General features: G+C 39.2%; 1 protein-coding gene across 1 annotated transcript; it reads right to left on the reverse strand.

Annotated features, from left to right (window-relative positions):
• Positions 1–295: 295 nt before the first annotated feature.
• On the reverse strand, positions 296–20614 carry CA1 (carbonic anhydrase 1). The gene is made up of 7 exons (XM_073631904.1): positions 20461–20614; positions 14815–15012; positions 14484–14602; positions 9501–9596; positions 6331–6393; positions 2432–2587; positions 296–532 (listed from the first exon to the last, which is right to left on the reverse strand). Exons 1-7 carry the CDS (start codon positions 20495–20497, stop codon positions 416–418), a joined length of 786 nt encoding a protein of 261 aa, XP_073488005.1. The 5' UTR covers positions 20498–20614; the 3' UTR covers positions 296–415.
• Between the last annotated feature and the right edge of the window lie 335 nt (positions 20615–20949).

The raw sequence follows: 20949 nt of genomic DNA on the forward strand, positions 1-20949 counted from the left end.
AGGTACATATACTTGTGAAAACCGGGGTTAGGCTGATCAGAAGTATACATGCTTTACTTGACAAATCTCTTGGTAGTAGAAAACTCCCTTTCAGTTGTACTTTGACTGGAGTTAGCTTTGTCTGGCTGGAGTTGCCATTTAACCAAAAGCCATATTCCCCGAAGCGTACACTGTTTTAATTACATTTTTAAAAAAAGTTGGTTAACTTTGGAAATCCAGCAAATGATGGAACCAAGTTGGATGTAAAAAAATCAAAGCCTTTCTGCACTTAATAAATATGCAACCCACAATTAGATTACCAGTTCAAATTCAGTTTATTCGTTTTATTACATAAAGGAGATGAAAACAACTATGGCCATTTGTTAATGTGTATCATTGTCATTTGGCTTTGGTTTGAATTGCCACACATAGTTTATTAGAAGGATGCTCGGACTTCTCTACCCTTCAGAGGTTGAGGTGGACGATGATTGCACAGAACTGGGGTCTCCTTCTCACCTTCTCCAGAAGACAGGAGGCTGCGGAACTTATTTATCTGATAAAACAAAATATATTAGAAATTAGGATGACAGTGTTGACTGAAACCTGATCAGTTGACAGACATACAATATTTCTCAAACTTTGCTCAGTTGTCTACCAGCATCACAACCTTCTCAGTATCTAAATGTCACCCATGCTTTTAAAGTACCACCTGTCAAACTCAGCACGGCTGGAGCATCTGTATAGTCCCATGCGGCTGTATTGGGACAGTTTGGCTAGACAGCCGCAGGTCAGTAAAACTGCGGCTCAGCTTATGACAGCTTGACAACAGGGTGTATGACCTTTCAGGACCTGGATAGACTAAATTAAATCATGCCAGTTTGATCTTTACCAAACATGGTTCACTGTTACAATAATAAAACCTATACCGGTGACCCTCTTAACGAGTGAATTCTTGTTCCCTTCTGCCCCCCCCCCCCCCGTGAAATTTTCTTTTTCTTTTTTTCCCTTTCTCCTTTTCTTATTTTAACAAGAAACTCTAACCCTGCCTCTGTGCTGGGAACAGCAGTTGGTTGTACATCTTAAAACCTGTAATCTTTAAATCTATACGAAATGAATGTTTGTATTTCTTTATTTTTATTTGGTTACAATTTCTATGTAGTTAGAATTTGTATACAGCTTTGCTGTTATTGAAAAGTATGCCAATACTGTATTAACTTCCATTGTTACTTCTCTTGCTCAATAAAAAACCTTTATTTAAAAAAAAAAAAAAAACTGTGGCTCAGCTGCCTGTATTTACTCCGTGGTTGATGATGGATTGGACTCAGTGCAGCTGGCACGACACTGAAACAATTTAAAATTAACAGAAAAAAACTATGTGCAGCGCTGAGTAGGATCCAAAATGTAGTGGTTGCAACAACAGGCACTTCAAACTGTGTAAAGGATGATCAAAGAATTTATTCCATCATGGATATGATGAGTTAAACAGAGTCTAAGAACAACAAATTAAAAAGCAGATATAAAAACAATGATGTGATGTAGAAGTAGGTATGATAAAGCAATGTTACCACTGATGACCTCAGAATGGGGAGGGGGGTTAACAGTCTTCCAGGGGGCTTGCGGTAAGGCATGGGGGGTGCCAGTAACCTTGCTGATGGTAAAAATGCAGCTGGGTCCAAGATGGATGGTCTCGCCGAAGGCAGGAGGACAAAGAGCCGCGTGTGCCCAGACTAAGGAAGGTGTGGTGTCGCCTGGATATAGTCTGTGGCCGTGTTAAACCTATGGGATCACTGGAAGGTGACACAAGGTATGGAGGGTCCGGAGAAGCAGAGTGGAGCCAGTGACAGTCAGCGCACCTGCAATGCAAGCTTGTTCTGTTGTTGTGACTTACATGTTTCGCGCGCATGCGCTTTGTCAAAGTCCAAGACTTTTTTTTTACTCACCACCATTTACCTTACATTTCATGCACTCTGGGGAACACTGCTTAAATTTATTTTTAAGTTCATAAAATTATTGTAGGCTGGAAGAATTCTAAGCTTGAATAATATTCACCAATTCCAAGGGCACTACTAGAGTCTGTAATTACCAAAGGGGCTACTGAATACTGTCTACTCCACTACCAATAAGTGAAAAACCACAAGAGGCTCAGGGTAGATCTGAGACATTATGGCTTCTGATATTTCCCAGGGAGCTTTAGAATGGGATTTCTGCCCTACAGTCCCCAGTTTTGCACACATTCTTTCACAATTGCAAGGGGCCCTATGGATCTTGTTGTTTTTTTAATTTATGGTATGGAAAATTTACCTCTATGGTATTATCCAGATGGGGCACAAAAAAGAGGCTTTCACTTTCATTACAAATTACCCTTTTTGTTCCTTTTACTAATTTATGAAAACTGATACATGATAACTTGTAACATATCAATACTTTTTTGCTTATTCACTGTTTCCATTACCTGGTCAGGGCTGGCACTTATGGGTTCTCTGAATATAATCCAGGTGACGCACTCAAGCAGTGGTGGGTGGGTCAAGGAGCCAATGTATGTCCAGTAGTCCTTTGATGCAGGAAGCAGGGATGATGGGTCAAAACTGGTAAAGGCTGCTTGCTTACCCTACAACAAAATTTAGAATTAACAAAAAGTTTTTTCTTTTTAATTTATCAACTTAACCAAATTAATAATATTGTTATTATGGTCATACTAGTTGCCCCTCAGGATCCTTCCAATTATATTGGTACACTACATGCTTTGCTCAGCCTTACCAAGTGTTCACTAAGGGGAACAAGTTGAACACCTAAAACACATTGGATTTTTTGATTCAAGAGCTTGAGTAACATTAATCTGAACTTAATATGTTCTGCTTTTGGCACACCCAGTTCCTATGCAAACAAAGAGTTCACCTTTGGCCACCAATCTTGCCTAAAAATAATAATTTCCTCCACATTGCTTAAGAACTCACTAAGAAAATCTGCTGCTTTAAGAGATTCAGCACCCCATGCCTTTCTTATGTTTCCTGAATTATATTTTGTGAACATACATAAACTGTTAAAGTCCCAGTCCAGCGGAAGCATTTTATTTTGTTTTCGGGAAAGGGGTTAGACCCTCTGTCAGGAGTCCCTATTCTGGAAATTTCCTCTGATGGAGTGAAGAAGAGTTAGAACCTCAGACAATTTTTTTATTGCTGTTCCTGCCTTCCTGTTCCAGTGGCAGCTTCCCCCCATCATAGGAACAGGAAGAGAGAGAACATTTCCGAAGTGCGGCTACAGACAAAAAAAAATTCCTGGCAGAGGTGTAAACACTTTCCCACTATATTCAACATTTAAAAAATGGACAAGCTAGAAATAACATGGAATACACCCTTTCCATTAGCACTTAAAATCTAATAGCTATGCTGATTAGCTGACCTAGATCTAACTTAATTGAGCAATGCTTTCAGTAATCTGCTGTGGATTGGTTCATGTATTGCATCCTTATGAGGCAGTTAGAAACATTTTCCCCCAATTAGAGCCATTCATCTCACATACATTTTTTGATCTTGTTAGCAGAGTTCATACAAGGAAAAAGTCCTTTCCTATGTAAGATATTGTTTTCACATGTGTGCTACATGAGCTGGGCAGATGTGTCATCAAGACTGTTCTCAGTTGGACATCTATCTATCTTTTGCCAAAAAACATATAGGGAAATACGTGCCATACATGACCATCCTATGCACTGTTCGGCTCAATTTTACATGGTACAGGGATACATTTTTAACTCCCAGAAAAAGCTGCATTATATCTAGAAAGTGTTTGTAATAGATACGGTAACGTGGATAAAATAGAGACATAACACATGAATGGTGGGTTTTCAGTTCCACTGGTCCAAAATATCATATAACAGAATATCTACAGTGTATCATAAAAATGTAATCTTTATTTTAGTAAACCTAAAAATTCATAGACATGGCCAGCCCCATATATTAATTAATATGGGTATTTCAAAAGGATATAAATAATCGCTCTAGATATAGCCACATGCAACAGTGTATAATGTTCTAGTAATACGCAACCTATTAAATTCACAAAATGACTATGAATTACATGAAAACACATGTAACATCATTACTACAGTAACCTGTTATGTTGCTTTGGGCACCGCTCAAAGCAGAGGTGAAAGTATATCACTGTGTCCCAGAGCATGGGGTGCAGGCTTATCCTGATACCAATCCAGAGGGTTAGTAAATGTAAAGAGGAAAAGATCAGTGCTACTCCAAACCAGCCCAGGTGAACAAACAATAAGGAGCGACCTCAGCTTACATGTCTCCATCACACTACACACCCTGATGCATTTTGCCCCTCCCACTTGGCTTTAGTCATAGGGTGCGGGGGCAAAATGCATCAGGGTAAAGGCATCACTTCCAGCCTTATCATCCTGGTGAATTCAAGTACTTTTCTATGGAGAGGCATTATTTTCCATTTGCAATGTAAAAAAGGAAAATGGCTGGGGCGCTCAAAACTTCAAGATAAAACAAACAGTGTCTCTATATAAAGTCCAAAAATGATGATAAGGGCAATGATGTGAAGGATTCTTCAGTACTTATGGCTGCGGCTTACAGAACTAAGTAGTTTCTATAGAAAACACAAGCAAAGAAAAGGAGCCTCTAAGTGCAGAAGTAAACACATTTTAATATCCCCAGCGGGATTAAAAACACTTACAGGATAGGCAGGCAAAAACGGCACATCATAACGATAAGTAGGATGGTGCGTTATGCAGCATTGGAAGGGGTCATGGTGGAGGAAAACCTTCAGGCTGTTTGTGTGTGATCACAGCGGGTTCAATCAGAGTCAACAGCGGAGTATCCAAGACGCTGAAGCCGCCGGTGGAGATGACTTAACCCAAGAGGAAAGGAGAGGACCCAGAAGTGATGTCAGCGCTGAGGGACAGCAAACCAGCCTGGACCGCAAGGAGGAAGTGGTCATAAAAGAGGGACGCGTTTCGGATCTCTTTCCGGTTCCTTTATCAACCTTTCCTCTTGGATAACGTAATTTCCACCAACGGCTTCAGCGTCTTGGATATTCTGCTGCTGACTCTGATTGGACCCGCTGTGATCACACACGAACAGCCTGAAGGTTTTCCTCCGCCATGACCCCTTCCAATGCTGCATAACGCACCATCCTACTTATCGTTATGATGTGCCGTTTTTGCCTGCCTATCCTGTAAGTGTTTTTAATCCCGCTGGGGATATTAAAATGTGTTTACTTCTGCACTTAGAGGCACCTTTTCTTTGCTTATTATTTTCCATTTGTGATATTTATCCAACCTGCTACTAACACTGCTCTGCCATGCTGAATAAAATGGCTTGTTATATATGACTGCATGCCTGCATACCATAGGGAGCCATTATAGATGGGACTGTCATAATATATGAAGTCTTCACTGCTTGGCTGGGCACAATATCATCAACTGACTACTGACATTCCCCAATAGCTATTTTTTTCCTTGGCTGTATATAACCATTATCAATGTTATTACTGGTAATGACTAACACCTACTGCAGCTTTTCTATATACATTTAGAACTTGTTTCTTGCAACCTGCAGCCCACATTGATTTGCTAAAACCTGCCTGCTGTTATTTCAGTATTTTGCTTTTCACAGTGGATTTAACGCTTTTTAGTAGTAATATCAGAAATGTATTACCATATGCACCTTTTGCAAATATCACTGTGGTTATAGCTATGGCTTTGGAGCATGTGAATGGGCTATGTAGTCAGAGACTGCAGAATGATGTTATATATGTGTTTTTAAGTAACTCATAATCATTTTGTAAAATGAATATGATGTGTATTACTAGAGCTTTAAACATGGTTGCATGTGGCTTTATATACAGTAACTATGTATGTTCTTTTAAAATACCCATATTAATTATGTACTCTGTATGCTGACTATGCCTATAATCATTGATTGATATGTTTTATATATTTTTATGCATTTTTAGCTTTACTTAAATAAAAACTGTATTTTTATGATATATGTGTTGATATCTCAGACCAACGGAACTAAGAAACCCCACTCTGTCCTACGCCTTCATTCTAGAGTGCTTGATTACTACCCCTACCCTTCCAAATATATAAAAGTACACATTACAGGAGCCAAATCTCCCGTAAACCAGATGAGAACAAATAATAAATCATTAAGCGGATGAATTAACACATAACCATTGCTTTCAGGCACAGTAAGCAGAATCGTACATCATTGTCACATATTGCTTCTTATAACCGTCTACTGTGTTTCAGAAACTTTAAAAGTCACTCATTTTTATGTACTCTGAAAGTGAATAATGGATTTAATACCAGAATACAAGAAATGCATTACTCACCTTTGTTCTAATTTGACCCAATGCATCCACAACTTTCTGCAGTCCTGGATGGGCATTGCCAACCTACAATAAATACATAATGCTATCTGAATACAGTAATAACAGGCAGTCAGGATGATAAGACATGCTTGAAGCTGGACATAGCATTGGCCTGCAGTTATAAATTAGAAAAAAATAATAATCTTGGTTCCGGTGTGCAAATGGCCTATAGGATACAGTAAATGCACTTCCAAATGCTTTCTATAATTTACTATATATGTAGTCATCTCTATAGTAATGGCACTTTAATGATGATGTAAGCCATTTTACTACATAGTTGTTGGTACATAATTATACAGATATTGCACAAGCTCAGAAACACTCTAGGAATGTTAGATTGGTATATATAGTGATTTTTCTCCTCTCCTAAGTGTCCCTATATAATGCATTTTAATCCTATGTTAAATACTTCATCTGCAGCATACTGATAATCATGTGGTACTTATGAGGCATTTGTGGACAAGAGTTTTAGGTTTGCTGTTAAATGATCAAAAGAGTGAACGCCAACTTACTAGAGGAAGGAGGCCTCAAGTGCCCCCCCTCCGACATCATTAAAGGAGCCCACATGTTATTCAGTAAGGGCCCATTTAGACTTTTGTATTGTGGCTGCCATAATACTCTTATACAGAAACAGACAAGAACCCACACAATACACATATAGTACAGCACAATGTGACAGTCCCAGCAATGCAGGTGCTCTAGTACCATGTGACAGTTCTAGCACTATGGTTACAGTAGTATCACGTGACAGTTCTTGCAGTACGGAGACAGTATTACCATGTGACAGTTCTATCAGTGTGGGTACCGTAGTACCATATGACAGTTCTAAGAGTTTGGGTACTGTAGTACCATGTTACAGTTCTGCCAGTACGGGTACTGTAGTACCATGTGAGAGTTTAGTCAGTATGAGTATTGTAACACCATGTGACAGTTCTAGCATTCTAGCAGTACAGTGTAACAGTTCAGACAGTGCAGGTACTGTAGTACCATGTGACAGTTTTGTCATTTGGATACTGTAGTATCTTGTGACAGTTTTGTCAGTATGGGTACTGTAGTACCATGTGACAATTCTGGCAGTACCGTGTGACAGTTCTGGCAGTATGGGTACTGTAGTACCATGTGACAATTCTGGCAGTACCGTGTGACAGTTCTGGCAGTATGGGTACTGTAGTACCATGTGACAATTCTGGCAGTACCGTGTGACAATTCTGGCAGTATGGGTACTGTAGTACCGTGTGACAATTCTGGCAGTTCCGTGTGACAGTTCTGGCAGTGCAGGTACTGTAGTACCATATGATAGTTTTGGCAATATGGTTATTGTAGTACCATGTGCCAGTTCTGGTAGTATGGGTACAGTAGTACAATGAACAAAGAAAAATTCCTACGAGCCAAAATGAACCTAAAAGTAAGCACTACACAGCCGCATACATGAATCACGCCTTGTAATGCGTGTGAAATATTAAATAAATAAATATGATGCGCTGTGATTCCCCCTGATGATGACACGTATGCCCTGTGTCGAAGACGCATAGGGGAGGGGCCAGAACGGAGTGTTAGGCAGCAGCAGCTGTCTGTGCTGGGACGGTCTCCATAACCTCACTGCTACATCCATTACCTATTGTTTTATCCAGGTTATATGCCTCTTCTGAGTGGTGCACTGACGCACCCTTAAAATGTGAGTACCCCCTTCTGGGGGAGAGTTTTTTATCTGACCTTGTTAATAAACACTTTTTAAACGTTATCACACCATATGCTTCCTTTCTCTTTTTACCTATGATTTGAGCCTATGCTGGAGCCTGTTTTCCTGTGATCCACACTGAGCGCTGGGTGGCTCAAAAGCATTTCCTGACTCTGTCTAGTGACTTAGTCACATTCCCTAAGGTGAGCGCTTTACCTTGGGGGGGTCACCTTTTGTTTCACCATTGCATGATATGTGGCACATGGAATCACAGCACGTTTAAAAACGTCATCACTAAAGCATAGTTGTCATCACTTTCATTAAGGACTTTTGTGTTTAATATATGTCTAGTTTATGATGGACGATTAAGTATATGTATTGTGTGACACTCTGCACTTTTTGGCTGGCACATGTCATTTTTCAGCTTTTGTTTGCATATATGAATCATTTATGAATTAACGTTATTTATTTATTTTATTATTTATTTGTTTATTGCACTTTTAGCACCTGGTTTGCACTGATTCAGTTTGGAGCATTTTGTTGATATTACCATTTCACATGTTCACTGCACGGTTTATTTGTGCACATTAAGTTTGTTTACCTTGGGGGATATAGCACATATTGGGGTTAAATTATTTTCTACTCTGTTGTATATGCACTGTATCTCTGTGTGCCAGGATTAGGGCACGGTTAGTACACAGTAGTACAATGTTACATTTTTGTCAGTACGGGTACTGTAGTACCACATGACAGTTCTAGCAGTTCTAGCAGTGCAGGTACTGTAGTTCCACGTGATAGTTTTGGCAGTATGGTCATTGTAGTACCATGTGCTAGTTCTAGCAGTATGGGTACAGTAGTGTCGTGTAACATTTTTGTCAGTATGAGTACTGTAGTGCCATGTGTAAATCCTGGCAGTACTGGTACTGTAGTATTATGTGACAATTCTAGCAGTACCATGTGACAGTTCTGGCAGGATGGGTACTGAAGTACCCTTCCCCACTATATCTTAGTACAGCTTCTGTGACTAATCCGTGTAATGTGTCTATTATCTTTTTTCCTATGATTTCTAGCTTTATCTAGTGGCCACAATGCAGTATTTTCTTGATTGAGGTTTTCTCAGCAAAATTACATATTATGGCCACTAGATAGAGCTGATGATCATAGGAAATAAACATATTAGACTCCTTACAGGGTTTATTTGCTACAGCTGTGTGAATGCTGAGACAATACCTTTTTTATTAATAGACCCAGAAATGCTATCATTTGTTGCTTGTGTCTCTGAGCCCTTCAAATAGGCTAAATCAGTAAGACTGGGATAGATGGGATCCTATATAGAGCACCTACAAGCACAATCCCTACGTTTAAAATAGAGGTTGTAGGAAATTGACAATTACATGCTAAATAAATGAGAAGTGTGAACCCAAAACCCATAGGGATTATATTTATTCCAGACCTTCAGGAACACGGTCAGCACTGCACATCCATCAAGATTCTTAGAGGCTTCAGCGAAGCTTGAATATTTCTCTGAGTTCCAGTGAACAAGGTGCAACTGCAAGAGAAGAATGTCATCCAATCAGTCAGGAAATAAGGGAGCCATCTACTGGCTTAGCAGACATAATGCTTGTACAGGATTTCTATTAGATGGTCATTGGATTTTCAGTATCAAACATGAAAATATTTTCAGAACAGTATACCTATTATAAGAGTCATTAGGCTCAGTGGCATTCAGATTACAGAGGCATGGATAAAAGAGAACAGGTAAATGAAAGGCGAACTAACCTTTAGTAACATTGCATATTACTCCCATATTTTGGGCCTGCACAGATCTGTGACTAAATGAACTACAAGTCCTGTTTCCACTGCGGCAGACGGCTTGTAGTTCTCAATGAATTGTGAGGGTGCTGGTGAGCGCCCCCATAGCTCATTGATCTTCCTGCACTTCAGTAACTGTCTGCCCCTATGGGAGTTAAAGGCAGGCAGCTGTACTGAGTGTCTGCAGGAGTCTGACATTGCACCTGCAATCTGCCAACCATGGGCGCAATGCTCTGCAGGCTCCTAAGAAAAAAAATAATAAATGCACATTTTTTACCTGCAAAAAGATGTTTTTATTTTTTATTTTTAAGTGAACTTATCCTTTAAAATTGTATTTTTTAACTGCTTTATGCTGTCACATTGCTGGCATATCTGCTCATTGGTGTTGACTGGTAATAAATATACCAAATAGTGTCTCCTAGTAAAGCGAATCTCAAAATACAATTGTAGAAAAAACTGCCAACACACAAACACAGTCCAAAAGATAATTAAACATTTATACATCTGCCAACCAGTAGTGCAGCCATAGTTAAATTTTCATTGAATGAACTAATCAGTTCTTTTTTTTTTGTTTTTAAACTGTGGGTTAAAGGGGTTAGAACCTCTGTAGACTTTCTTATTGTTAGCTGTGTCCCCACCATAGAGATTTTACTTGACTTCCTGTCCTTGTGAAAAGGAAATCACTTAGATAGGAAGTAAGGGTAAATCTCCCATTAGGGAGATGGTCTGGGTTATAGCACTTCCCTGCTATGGGCAAAAAAAAAAAAAAGTTTAGGGTGCAGCTCGCTTTTAATTATCACTTTAATGGTCCCATTATAAGGCAATTTAGAGGAACGCTAAAGAAATGTTATTAATAGAAAATCAGATCTCACAATGTGCCGGTACCTAAGATCTTATCACTGTGCCAAAGAAATACCTAACATAAATAGAGCTGTCACTTTAACCACTTCAGCTCCGGACCATTTGGCTGGCCAAAGACCAGAGTGTTTTTTGTGATTCGGAAATGCTTCGCTTTAACTGACAATTGCGCGGTCGTGCGACGTGGCTCCCAAAAAAAACTGATATTTGATCACCTCTGCTGTTTTTATTTTTTGCGCTATAAACAAAAAAAGAGCGTCAATTTTGAAAAAAAACGCAATATTTTTTACTTTTTGCAATAATAAATATATATTTATATATAAAATGTTTTTTTCCCTCAGCTTAGGCCGATACATATTCTACATATTTTTGGTAAAAAAAAAAAAATCGCAATTTATTAATTGGTTTGTGCAAGAGTTATAGCGTCTACAAAATAGGTGATAGTTTTATGGCATTTTTATCAATACGTTTTTTTACTAGTAATGGCGGCAATCTGCGATTTTTATGGTGACTGCGACATTATGGCGGACAGATTGGACACTTTTGGTGCTATTTTGGGACCATTCACATTTATACAGCGATCAGTGCGATTAAAAATGCACTGATTACTGTGTAAATGTGACTGTCAGGGAAGGGGTTAACCAGTAGGGGGCCCTGAAGGGGTTACGTGTGTTCTAGGGATGTGTTCTAACTGTGGGGGGGTGGGCTACGCATGACACGACACTGATCAGCGCTCCTGATCACGGCGAGCTGTGATCAGTGTCCTGTCACTAGAAAGAATGGGGAAATGCTTGTTTACATCAGCATTTCCCCGTTCTTCCTCTCCGTGAGATGATCGCGGATATCCCCGTGTACATCGAGTCCGCAGGACCCGTGATCACACTCACAGAGCTTGCGGCTGACGCTTGTGCGCGCCGGCCCGCGCCCACAATGCCGCGTTTTAAAGGACAACATACAGGTACGTTAATATGCCTGTACGTGCCATTCTTCCGACGTATATGGGCATGAGCCGGTCGGCAAGGGGTTAAAGGGACAAATGTATATAAAAAGCATCTACCAAACTTTTTTTTTTTTTTACTTTTTGCTATAATAAATATCCCCAAAAAAATATATAAAAAAGAGGTTGGTAAAGATTTACCATGTACAGTATTTCCTATAAAAAGACATATTGTTTTTCTTTTTTTTTTTTTTATAAAAGTACAATAAAGAAGTTGGTTTTACATTTGGTTTACAGGAATGAGTTACAACCATTCAGGATCATGATCCCATATGAATTTAAAATATTAACATTTTTATGTAAAGATTGACGGCACATTCCATTGCGGTGCGTTATGTATACATGCTATGGTACGTGGTAATGTGTGTTGTGTTAAGGAAGTCCATTTGGTTTAAATGAGCTGCTGACACACCACAATGGATAAAAATATGCACATACAAAATGTGTTGGGGTGCTATTCACAATAACCGGCACCACAATGCACAAAACAAAGAGCAGGTTGATTATTGTGTGTTGCAGGAATGCCCATATTTTACCACGTGTTGAAAAAGTGTGAAAAGGCTCTAGAGGAAATAAACTCTGCAATACAATATCTCTTTTTGAAGGCATGGATCCAGTGGGAACATTGTCTTTTTCATTGGGAACATATAATGAACTTACAGATTATACATTTATACAGTCAGGATAAGGAAATCATGTATCATATCAGTCTTGCCATAGAATGTACTACATGACCAAACTCTATCAAGCTTAAACAGTGTAGTGTTGTATAGAAGTGTGTATGTAAATACAGTATATATATATATATATATATATATATATATATATATATATATGTATTCTATACAGAGGCGTAACTAGAACCTTCAGGGTCCCAGTGCAAGAAACCATGATGGGCCCCCCTTCCATCCGAGCTTCAGGCTTCCAATTTTGGGAGGGTGTCCATGGACATCCTCCCAGAACCCTGCTTCCCGTATGCCCCCTGGGACACGCATCCAGTGCAATCACAGCAGCCCTTTACTTGTCGGTTATCCGCAGCCCTTTCATCCCACGCTGTGTCTGTGTGAGGTCAGGACTGCCGTTAACTATCAAGAATGTCAGTAAATTGTTTACACTGACAATCAGTACCCCAATCATCAGTGCCATCTATCAGTGTTCATCAATGCAACCTATCAGTGCTCATTAATTCCGCCTACAAGTGTTACCTATCAGTACTCATTAATGCCGCCTATTAGTGCCCATCAATTCTGCCTTTCAGCACCACCTATCAGTACTCACGGATGCTGCCTAACAGCGTACATCAGTGCCACCTATCAGTACTCTTCAATGCTGTCCATCAGTGCCATCTATCAGTGCTCATCAATACTGCCTGAGTTCTGCCTATCAGTGTTCCTTAGTGCCCATCAGTGCAGTCCATCAGTGCCACCTATCAGTGCCTATCAATGCCACCTATCAGTGCACATTAGTGCCTCCTATCAGTGCTGCCTATCAGTGCTCATCAATGCAGCCTATCTGTGCCCATTAGTGCCTCCTATCAGTGCCCATCAATACCTCTTATCAGTGCCCATCAATGCCTCCTATCAGTGCCCATCAATGTCTCCTATCAGTGCTCATCAGTGTCTCCTATCAGTGCCCATCAGTGCCTCCTATAAGTGCCCATCAATGCCTCCTATCAGTGCCCATCAATGCCTCCTATCAGTGCTCATCAGTGTCTCCTCTCTGTGCCCATCAGTGCCTCCTATAAGTGCTCATCAGTGCCTCTTATCAGTGCCCACCAGTGCCTCCTATTAGTGTCCATCAGTGCCTCCTATTATTGCTCATCAGTGTCTCCTATCAGTGTCCATCAGTGCCTCCTATCAGTGCCCATCAGTGCCTCCTATCAGTGCCCATCAGTGCCTTCTATCAATGCTCATCAGTGCATTCTATCAGTGCTCATCAGTGCCTTCTATCAGTGCCCATCAGTGCCTTCTATCAGTGCTCATCAGTGCATTCTATCAGTGCCTTCTATCAGTGTCCATCAGTGCCTCCGATCAGTGCCTTCTATCAGTGATCATCAGTGCCTTCTATCAGTGCTCATCAGTGCCTCCTATCAGTGTCCTTCAGTGCCTTCTATCAGTGCTCATCAGTGCCTTCTATCAGTGTCCATCAGTGCCTTCCAACAGTGCTCGTCAGTGCCTTCTATCAGTGTCCTTCAGTGCCTTCTATCAGTGCTCATCAGTGCCTTATATCAGTGTCCATCAGTGTCCATCAGTGCCTTCTATCAGTGCTCATCAGTGCCAGTTCTCAGGACAGCACAGCTCTGAGCAGAGAGCATGTCTCTCATGGACCAGCAGCACAGAACCAGCATTGACAGTTCTATCTCCCCTTCTGTCCGTTCGCTCTCGCACAGGATGAGAGAGGACACAGCTGATCTGTTCCCCCTTCTCCCCCCTCCCCTCTCCTGTGTGTGCTCCGCGGGAAATGGGGGAGCAGATCAGCTGTAAGCCGTGTCCTCTCTCATCCTGTGCAAGAGAGGACAGATGGAGGGGGACATAGAACTGTCAATGCCGGCTCTGTGCTGCTGTTCCATGAGAGACACGCTCTTCGCTCAGACCTGTGCGAATAGCAATCCCGCTGGGGCCCCCCTATAGTGACAGAATGGCAGGGCCCAGTCGCAAGTGCAACTGTTGTGACCCTGGTAATTCCGCCACTGATTGTATACAACGAATAAAGAAAGAAAAGAGTAAATTGCTGCACTGATAATACAGGGTGTACATGGTGAAGTAGTACCTCTGCAGAATAGCTCTTTCCATCCACAGTATGCTCTGATCCCAAGTCATTGGAAGGTCCCCAGTGGAAGTGGAATTGGTTTAGACGGTAACTTGCTTTGAGTGGACCTCCTTTCACAACTGAAAAAGTAATTTGATTGTAAAATGAAATATTTAAGTTATATTGTCAAAATTGTAGTAGGTATGTTAGTTTGTAACTAAAATACGTAACAAAACTATGCTCATTTAAGTGCTCAAAGAGGGTAGATGACACTTCTCTATCTTCCACTCAACTCATAATAGAAATCAAATTATCTGAAACTCCAGGTGTTCTTTACTGGATTTAGGATTACCTGAGATGTCTTCCTTGTCTTCAGAAATAACATGGAAGGAATGTCCAATGTTGATAATGGACTTGATAGAAGATGGGTTGTAGTTAATGCTAAGAGATTGCAGTGACCCATCAGATTTGGCTTCCTGGGTTTTTATATCAACTGGAGATTGGAAATTTCCTTGAGCAATGGGATAAAGTTTGTGCCACTGATCAGGCCCTAAAAAGAACAAGTCACAAGTCATTGCTCTCATGTTGGTCATTTTTAGGCAAAAACATTAGATTTATAAACAAGTACACATGTCTAAAAGATGTAAAACTGCATTTGTTATTAGGATACTTAAATTGTTACTAAACCCACAACAGTAAAATCAGTTTGTATATGCAGTAAAGAGTGCTTGTTATACTCACTGTGGAACCTAAGAGGGTAATCCTGTGCAATGTGTAAAAAGGCTGTGTGCACAGATCCCCCCCTTCTTCCACTGACCCCAAAACATATCCAGACAGAGCATTTGGAGTCAGGCTGCTCATGCTCAGTTTTGTGGTGTGTATTGCTAGAGAGTTTTTTTTATTTTTCTTGGGAGAGTGCATGTGATCAGCATAGGGCCAATCAGCCCTGTCCAGACAGGGGGTCAGGGGTTCTGCATCCTGATAGGACAGTCAGTGCAGTATGAACATTCCTTCTACAAACTTTAACCAGGCAATGATAGAAGTCAGAAGACTGCTATACGCTGCTCATGAGAAAAGGTATTTAGCAGTTTATATTTACTAAAAAAATTCATTTCTATGTTCTGTGTACTGTGGGAGACTAGATATAGTGAATGCAGGGTCTTGGGTTTAGTAACACTTTAAGTTGACTGAATTTTTGGATTTGTTACACAAATTGTGTGATTGAGCTGACCCCTAAACCTGATATTCTATGAGAACAGCTATGCAAATATAAAGCTAAAATTATATATTTGGCTAAACTACAATTCCCAGCATGCCCTGAAGATTTTATTTTATTAGTTAGTAACTCATGAAACCTGCAGTTTCTGTGCATTAATAGGGTTGTACTAATATACAGTAAAGAAAATAAACCATTTATAAATTAAGGGTGGTTTACAGTACTGGGCTGCAGCTAAACCCCTTGATCCATAAAGTAAAATGTAGTGCCTGATTACAATAAATTTAATATAGTGCAACCTCTCTCCCCTTAATTTTGTACCCTCACCAAGTGCATAGTACTCATAAATCCCTAGGTGTCTAACCTATTTAACACATTCAGCTTAACTGTTAATATTGGAATTAATCACAATATTGCTACATACAGTTAAACTTATACATGCTAATATCTATACAAAAAAATTCAAAAACACTTTGACTCCATCACCCACGGGTCTTATATATTGTGCAAAAGAGCTAACTATTGATGTAATGAAACAATCAAGACCTATATCAATATTTACCCCATAGAAATCAAGGTGTCCATTGTATAGATCCATCCTGTTTCTGCTTGTGATAACGTTCCATCCTATTTTCATTTTTTCTATTCCCCAAAATTGAAGCCCCATTGCATTTTTATGGTTTTAAACTGTACAGATGTATTCAAATTCTTATACCCTTTTTGAATATTATATACTGTACAATGCATTCGGAAAGTGTTCACAGTGCTTCATTTTTTTCCACATTTTGTTATGTTACAGCCTTATTCCAAAATAGATAAAATTCATTATTTTCCTCCAAATTCTACAAACAATACCCCATAATGACAACGTGAAAGAAGTTTGAAATCTTTGCAAATTTATTAAAAAAAACAAAAAATGACTTGTACATAAGTATTCAAAGCCTTTGCCATGACACTCAAAATTGAGCTCAGGTGCATCCTGTTTCCACTGATCATCCTTGAGATGTTTCTACAACTTGATTGGAGTCCACCTGTGGTAAGTTCAGTTGATTAAACATGATTTGGAAAGGCACACACCTGTCTATATAAGGTCCCACAGTTAACAGTTCATGTCAGAGCACAAACCAAACCATGAACTCCAAGGAATTGTCTGTAGACCTCCGAGACAGGAATGTATCAAGGCACAAATCTGGGGAAGGATACAGCAACATTTCTGCAGCATTGAAGGTCCAATGAGCCCAGTGGCCAACATCATATGTAAATGGAAGAAGTTTTGGAATCACCAGGACTCTTCCTAGAGCAGGCCACCTAGCCAAACTGAGTGATCAGGGAAGAAGGGCCTTAGTCAGGGAGGTGACCAATAACCCAATGGCCACTCTGACAGAGCTCCAGCATTTCTCTGTGGAGAGAGGAGAATCTTCCAGAAGAACAACCATCTCTGCAGAATTCCACCAATCAGGCCTGTATGGTAGAGTGGCCAGATGGAAGCCCCTCCTTAGTAAAAAGCACATGACATCCCACCTGGAGTTTACCAAAAGGCATCTGAAGGACTCTCAGACCATGAGAAATAATAGTCTCTGGTCTAATGAAACAAAGATTGAACTCTTTGGCCTGAATGGCAAGTGTCATGTCTGGAGGAAACCAGGCACCGCTCATCACCTGGCCAATACCATCCCTACAGTGAAGCATGGTGGTGGCAGCATCATGCTGTGGGGATTTTTTTCAGCGGCAGGAGCTGGGAGACTAGTCAGGATCGAGGGAAAGATTAATGCAGCAATGTACAGAGACATCCTTGATGAAAACCTGCTCCAGAGCACTCTGGACCTCCGACTGGGGCGAAGGTTCATCTTCCAACAGGACAACGACCCTAAGCACACAGCCAAGATAACAAAGAAGTGGCTACGGGACAACTCTTTGAATGTCCTTGAGTGGCCCATCCAGAGCCCAGGCTTGAACCTGAATGAACATCTCTGGAGAGATATGAAAATGGCTGTGCATTGACACTCCCCATCAAACCTGATGGAGCTTGAGAGGTCCTGTAAAGAAGATTGGGAGAAACTGCCCAAAAATAGGTGTGCCAAGCTTGTAGCATCATACTCAAAAAGACTTAAGGCTGTAATTGGTGCCAAAGGTGCTTCAACAAAGTAATGAGCAAAGGCTATGAATACTTATGTACATGGGATTTTTTTTGTTTTTTATTTTTATTAAATTTGCAAAGCTTCTAAACAAACTTCTTTCATGTTGTCATTATGAGGCATTGTTTGTAGAATTTTGAGTAAAATAATGAATGTAATCCATTTTGGAATAAGGCTGTAACATAACAAAATGGGGAAAAAGTGAAGCGCTGTGAATACTTTCCGGGTGCACTTTATATGCTCACTAATACACTTGGCTAAAGTTAATGTGGTGCCACAAAATCATTGCAATATGTATGCCACACATTTTGTATCACAGCGTACAAAAAATGTATTGTTTATTCTGATTATCTATTTTAATCATTATTGGCATGAACGACATTCTTTTTTTATAAAAATTATTATGGAGACATCCTGAACATTTACCAAATGTGTAGAAGCCTATTTTATCTAGAAAAGTATATTGCTTATTTCTACTTGGTGGTTTAATTTTATTGTGAGACAGGTAGGTGTTTTCTATATATAATCCTGCTTTTTGGGGGGAGATTTGGACCCGAAGTTTTGTTTCCCAATATGACTTGCCAGTATTTTTAATGATATTTTCTATGTGCCTTTATGGGGCACTAATATCCATAATAATAACTGTATTGTCTTTTCATATCGTCATCTTTTCTTTTGATTTTTATTGCCTCACATCTTTCCATAATTGCTAATTTTGTTTACTATAATTTTCAAGCAATTCCTTCTTATATCCTTTGTACTCCTATATTTCTTTCAGTTTATTAATCTGTTGTACATCATTGTGTGTCACAGATTCTTCTTATACATACTTCTTATACATACTGTATCTGTAATAACCACTTTGGGTGGTAACTACTGTCACCAAGATGTAACAATCCTGCTGTTTTCAAGTGGGGTTTATTATAAACGTCTTCCTGTTTAAATATTTTAAGATCTAAAGCACTGGCTCTTATCTACTAGACGTGATAACTTAAATTCTAACTCATTGCTCTGTGCTTCTTCCAAATACGATAAGATATTTCTCATGTATTCGCCATTTTATACATATGTTGTCTATGAAGTGGTGCCATTTATATAGTTGGGGACAATCTTTTCCATAAATAATCTTTTCCCCACTCCAATCTATTCATACAAATATTTCCAAGGCTGAGTGAAATTTTAACTTACCTTTTTTTACTACACAAATGTGTACACAGATGTGTAGGATCACTTTTCAAGATTAAACGTGCGTTTCTATCATCCATTATTCTCATCTCTTTTTCATATTCTTGCTTATTCAGTACTATCCTACCCTTTTTTTAACGGTGAGACATATAACTCCATCTTTTCTATGTTTGAGATATTTTATCCTCAATTTAAATTCCTCTGAATTTCTGTTTCTTAATTTTCAGATATTTCCCACCACGTTGTGTTTAAATCCCTAAATTTAATTGATGCTATTTTGGGATGTGAATACCAATGTATTAGCCAGATGACCATTTATGCCTTTATTACCACCAATATTACTTATTTCAAAATTCAATTTCTGTCAGTGAATAATACTTCTATGAGCAGTGTATATGGAAACTCTTTATTTAAAACCCTTAATTCATTTTATTTGAATTTACATTACTGAAAATATAAATTCCTTCTCCTAATATTCCCTTTTCTATTTTGCCTTACTTCTTCTCTTTCTGGAGTGTATCCTATATTTCCTAAATCTTGATTCCTGGTATACTTCTTATAATCATACTTGTTGTAAAAGGACATTACAGTCTTTATTGTTCCTATATTGGTCTTTATTCTATTTTTACACTTTATTATCTTTAAAATCCATAACGTTTCTTTGAATTTTTTTATGTGTGATATCCTGCTCTAAATCAGTAACTAAATCAGTTACATGAAAACTCGATGTTGATGGTCATATCTCCTCTGCTGCCTTCTTTGCTGGAAGTGGCAGCAGAGGAATTATTACTATCAACATCGATTTTGGATTTGAATGCTGGGCTTCTGACCATCTTTACGATCTACAGTCCATAGTGGTAAATGGTTTGATCGGTTACCTGAGGCTCCTGGAGGTAAAGGCCCTGTCTGGGTGTTAGCTACAAGCTCTTAAGCTTGTGCTGCTGGTAAGTGTGCACTCTCTGTGGTAGTGGAATCACTCTGTCTGTCTTAAAGTCACAGAAGAAAGTCACTTTAATTTGTAGTTTGACTTATTCACCTTTTTTCCATTGGAGGATTTTTTAATATTTCCCCATACATTGGAGGACTTTTTTTTTATATGTCGCATGATTCACCTATTGTGACTTTATGTAATTAATAACTTCTACCGTGCATTTAAAGCCTTAAACAATATATCAAATTGGTATGAAAATCACCTCTAGATAATAATAATAAAAAAAAAAAAACAGAAAAGTCTTGCAGGTCAGGCTATAGAGAAAAATGAGTTTTTGGTGGAGAAGCAGATTTTCATGTTATCATTGGTTATTCATTTTTCTCACATAAATCTTCAGAAAGAATGAAACATTAATAAAATAATTTTTATGAATCGCAGACAGATATACAGCTTTTATCCCAGTGCATGAGCCCAACAACTATGGCAAATGATTTTTTCCCTGTTGTTATTCCTTTACTAGAGTACACTTACCATTGTGTGGCTCATAACCCCAGTTCAAGCTGCTCATGGTTCTGGATTTTAAGCAAGGTCTTCTCCTCTTGGTTGCAGTAGTGCACGTTTCTGTTCTTCAAACCACTTTATATAGGCTTACTCCATTAGGATTTTACAGCTTGGTTTATATGTTTGAGTCTCGTGTTGCAATAAAATGCAGTCATGGCAAAATTCCACCCAGACAAAATGATGCAATTTTCACATAAATTGTTCCAATGGTGCCACACTATCTCACAGCAAGGTTTATTACTGTATGCCTAACTTGTGATCTATTTAGGCATATTACCAAAATAGCCCTTGAATGACTATCAAATTGGTTGGAAAAAATGGCTTTCATGATCAAAAATGTCTAAGGGTACCCTGTAACTCTGAGATCTTCTTGATTGCACATCTCTGCTGACATTGTTATCAGAAGCTTTTGAAAGAGCATCCACTCATCTCTATGATGGATTGAGGTTCTTGCAAGTC

This window comes from Aquarana catesbeiana, linkage group LG05, assembly GCF_042186555.1.
Source record: "Aquarana catesbeiana isolate 2022-GZ linkage group LG05, ASM4218655v1, whole genome shotgun sequence".
Taxonomy (NCBI): Eukaryota; Metazoa; Chordata; class Amphibia; order Anura; family Ranidae; genus Aquarana; species Aquarana catesbeiana.

Excerpts from the sequence above, each read along its gene's own strand:
- CA1 (XM_073631904.1), bottom strand. The coding sequence starts at position 20,497 with ATGAGCAGCTTGAACTGGGGTTATGAGCCACACAATG. Across the intron at positions 9,597-14,483 it reads GAAAGAGCTATTCTGCAGAG|TTGCACCTTGTTCACTGGAA; the intron begins GTACTACTTCAC and ends CTTCTCTTGCAG. Across the intron at positions 533-2,431 it reads TAAGTGCCAGCCCTGACCAG|ATAAATAAGTTCCGCAGCCT; the intron begins GTAATGGAAACA and ends TTGTTTTATCAG.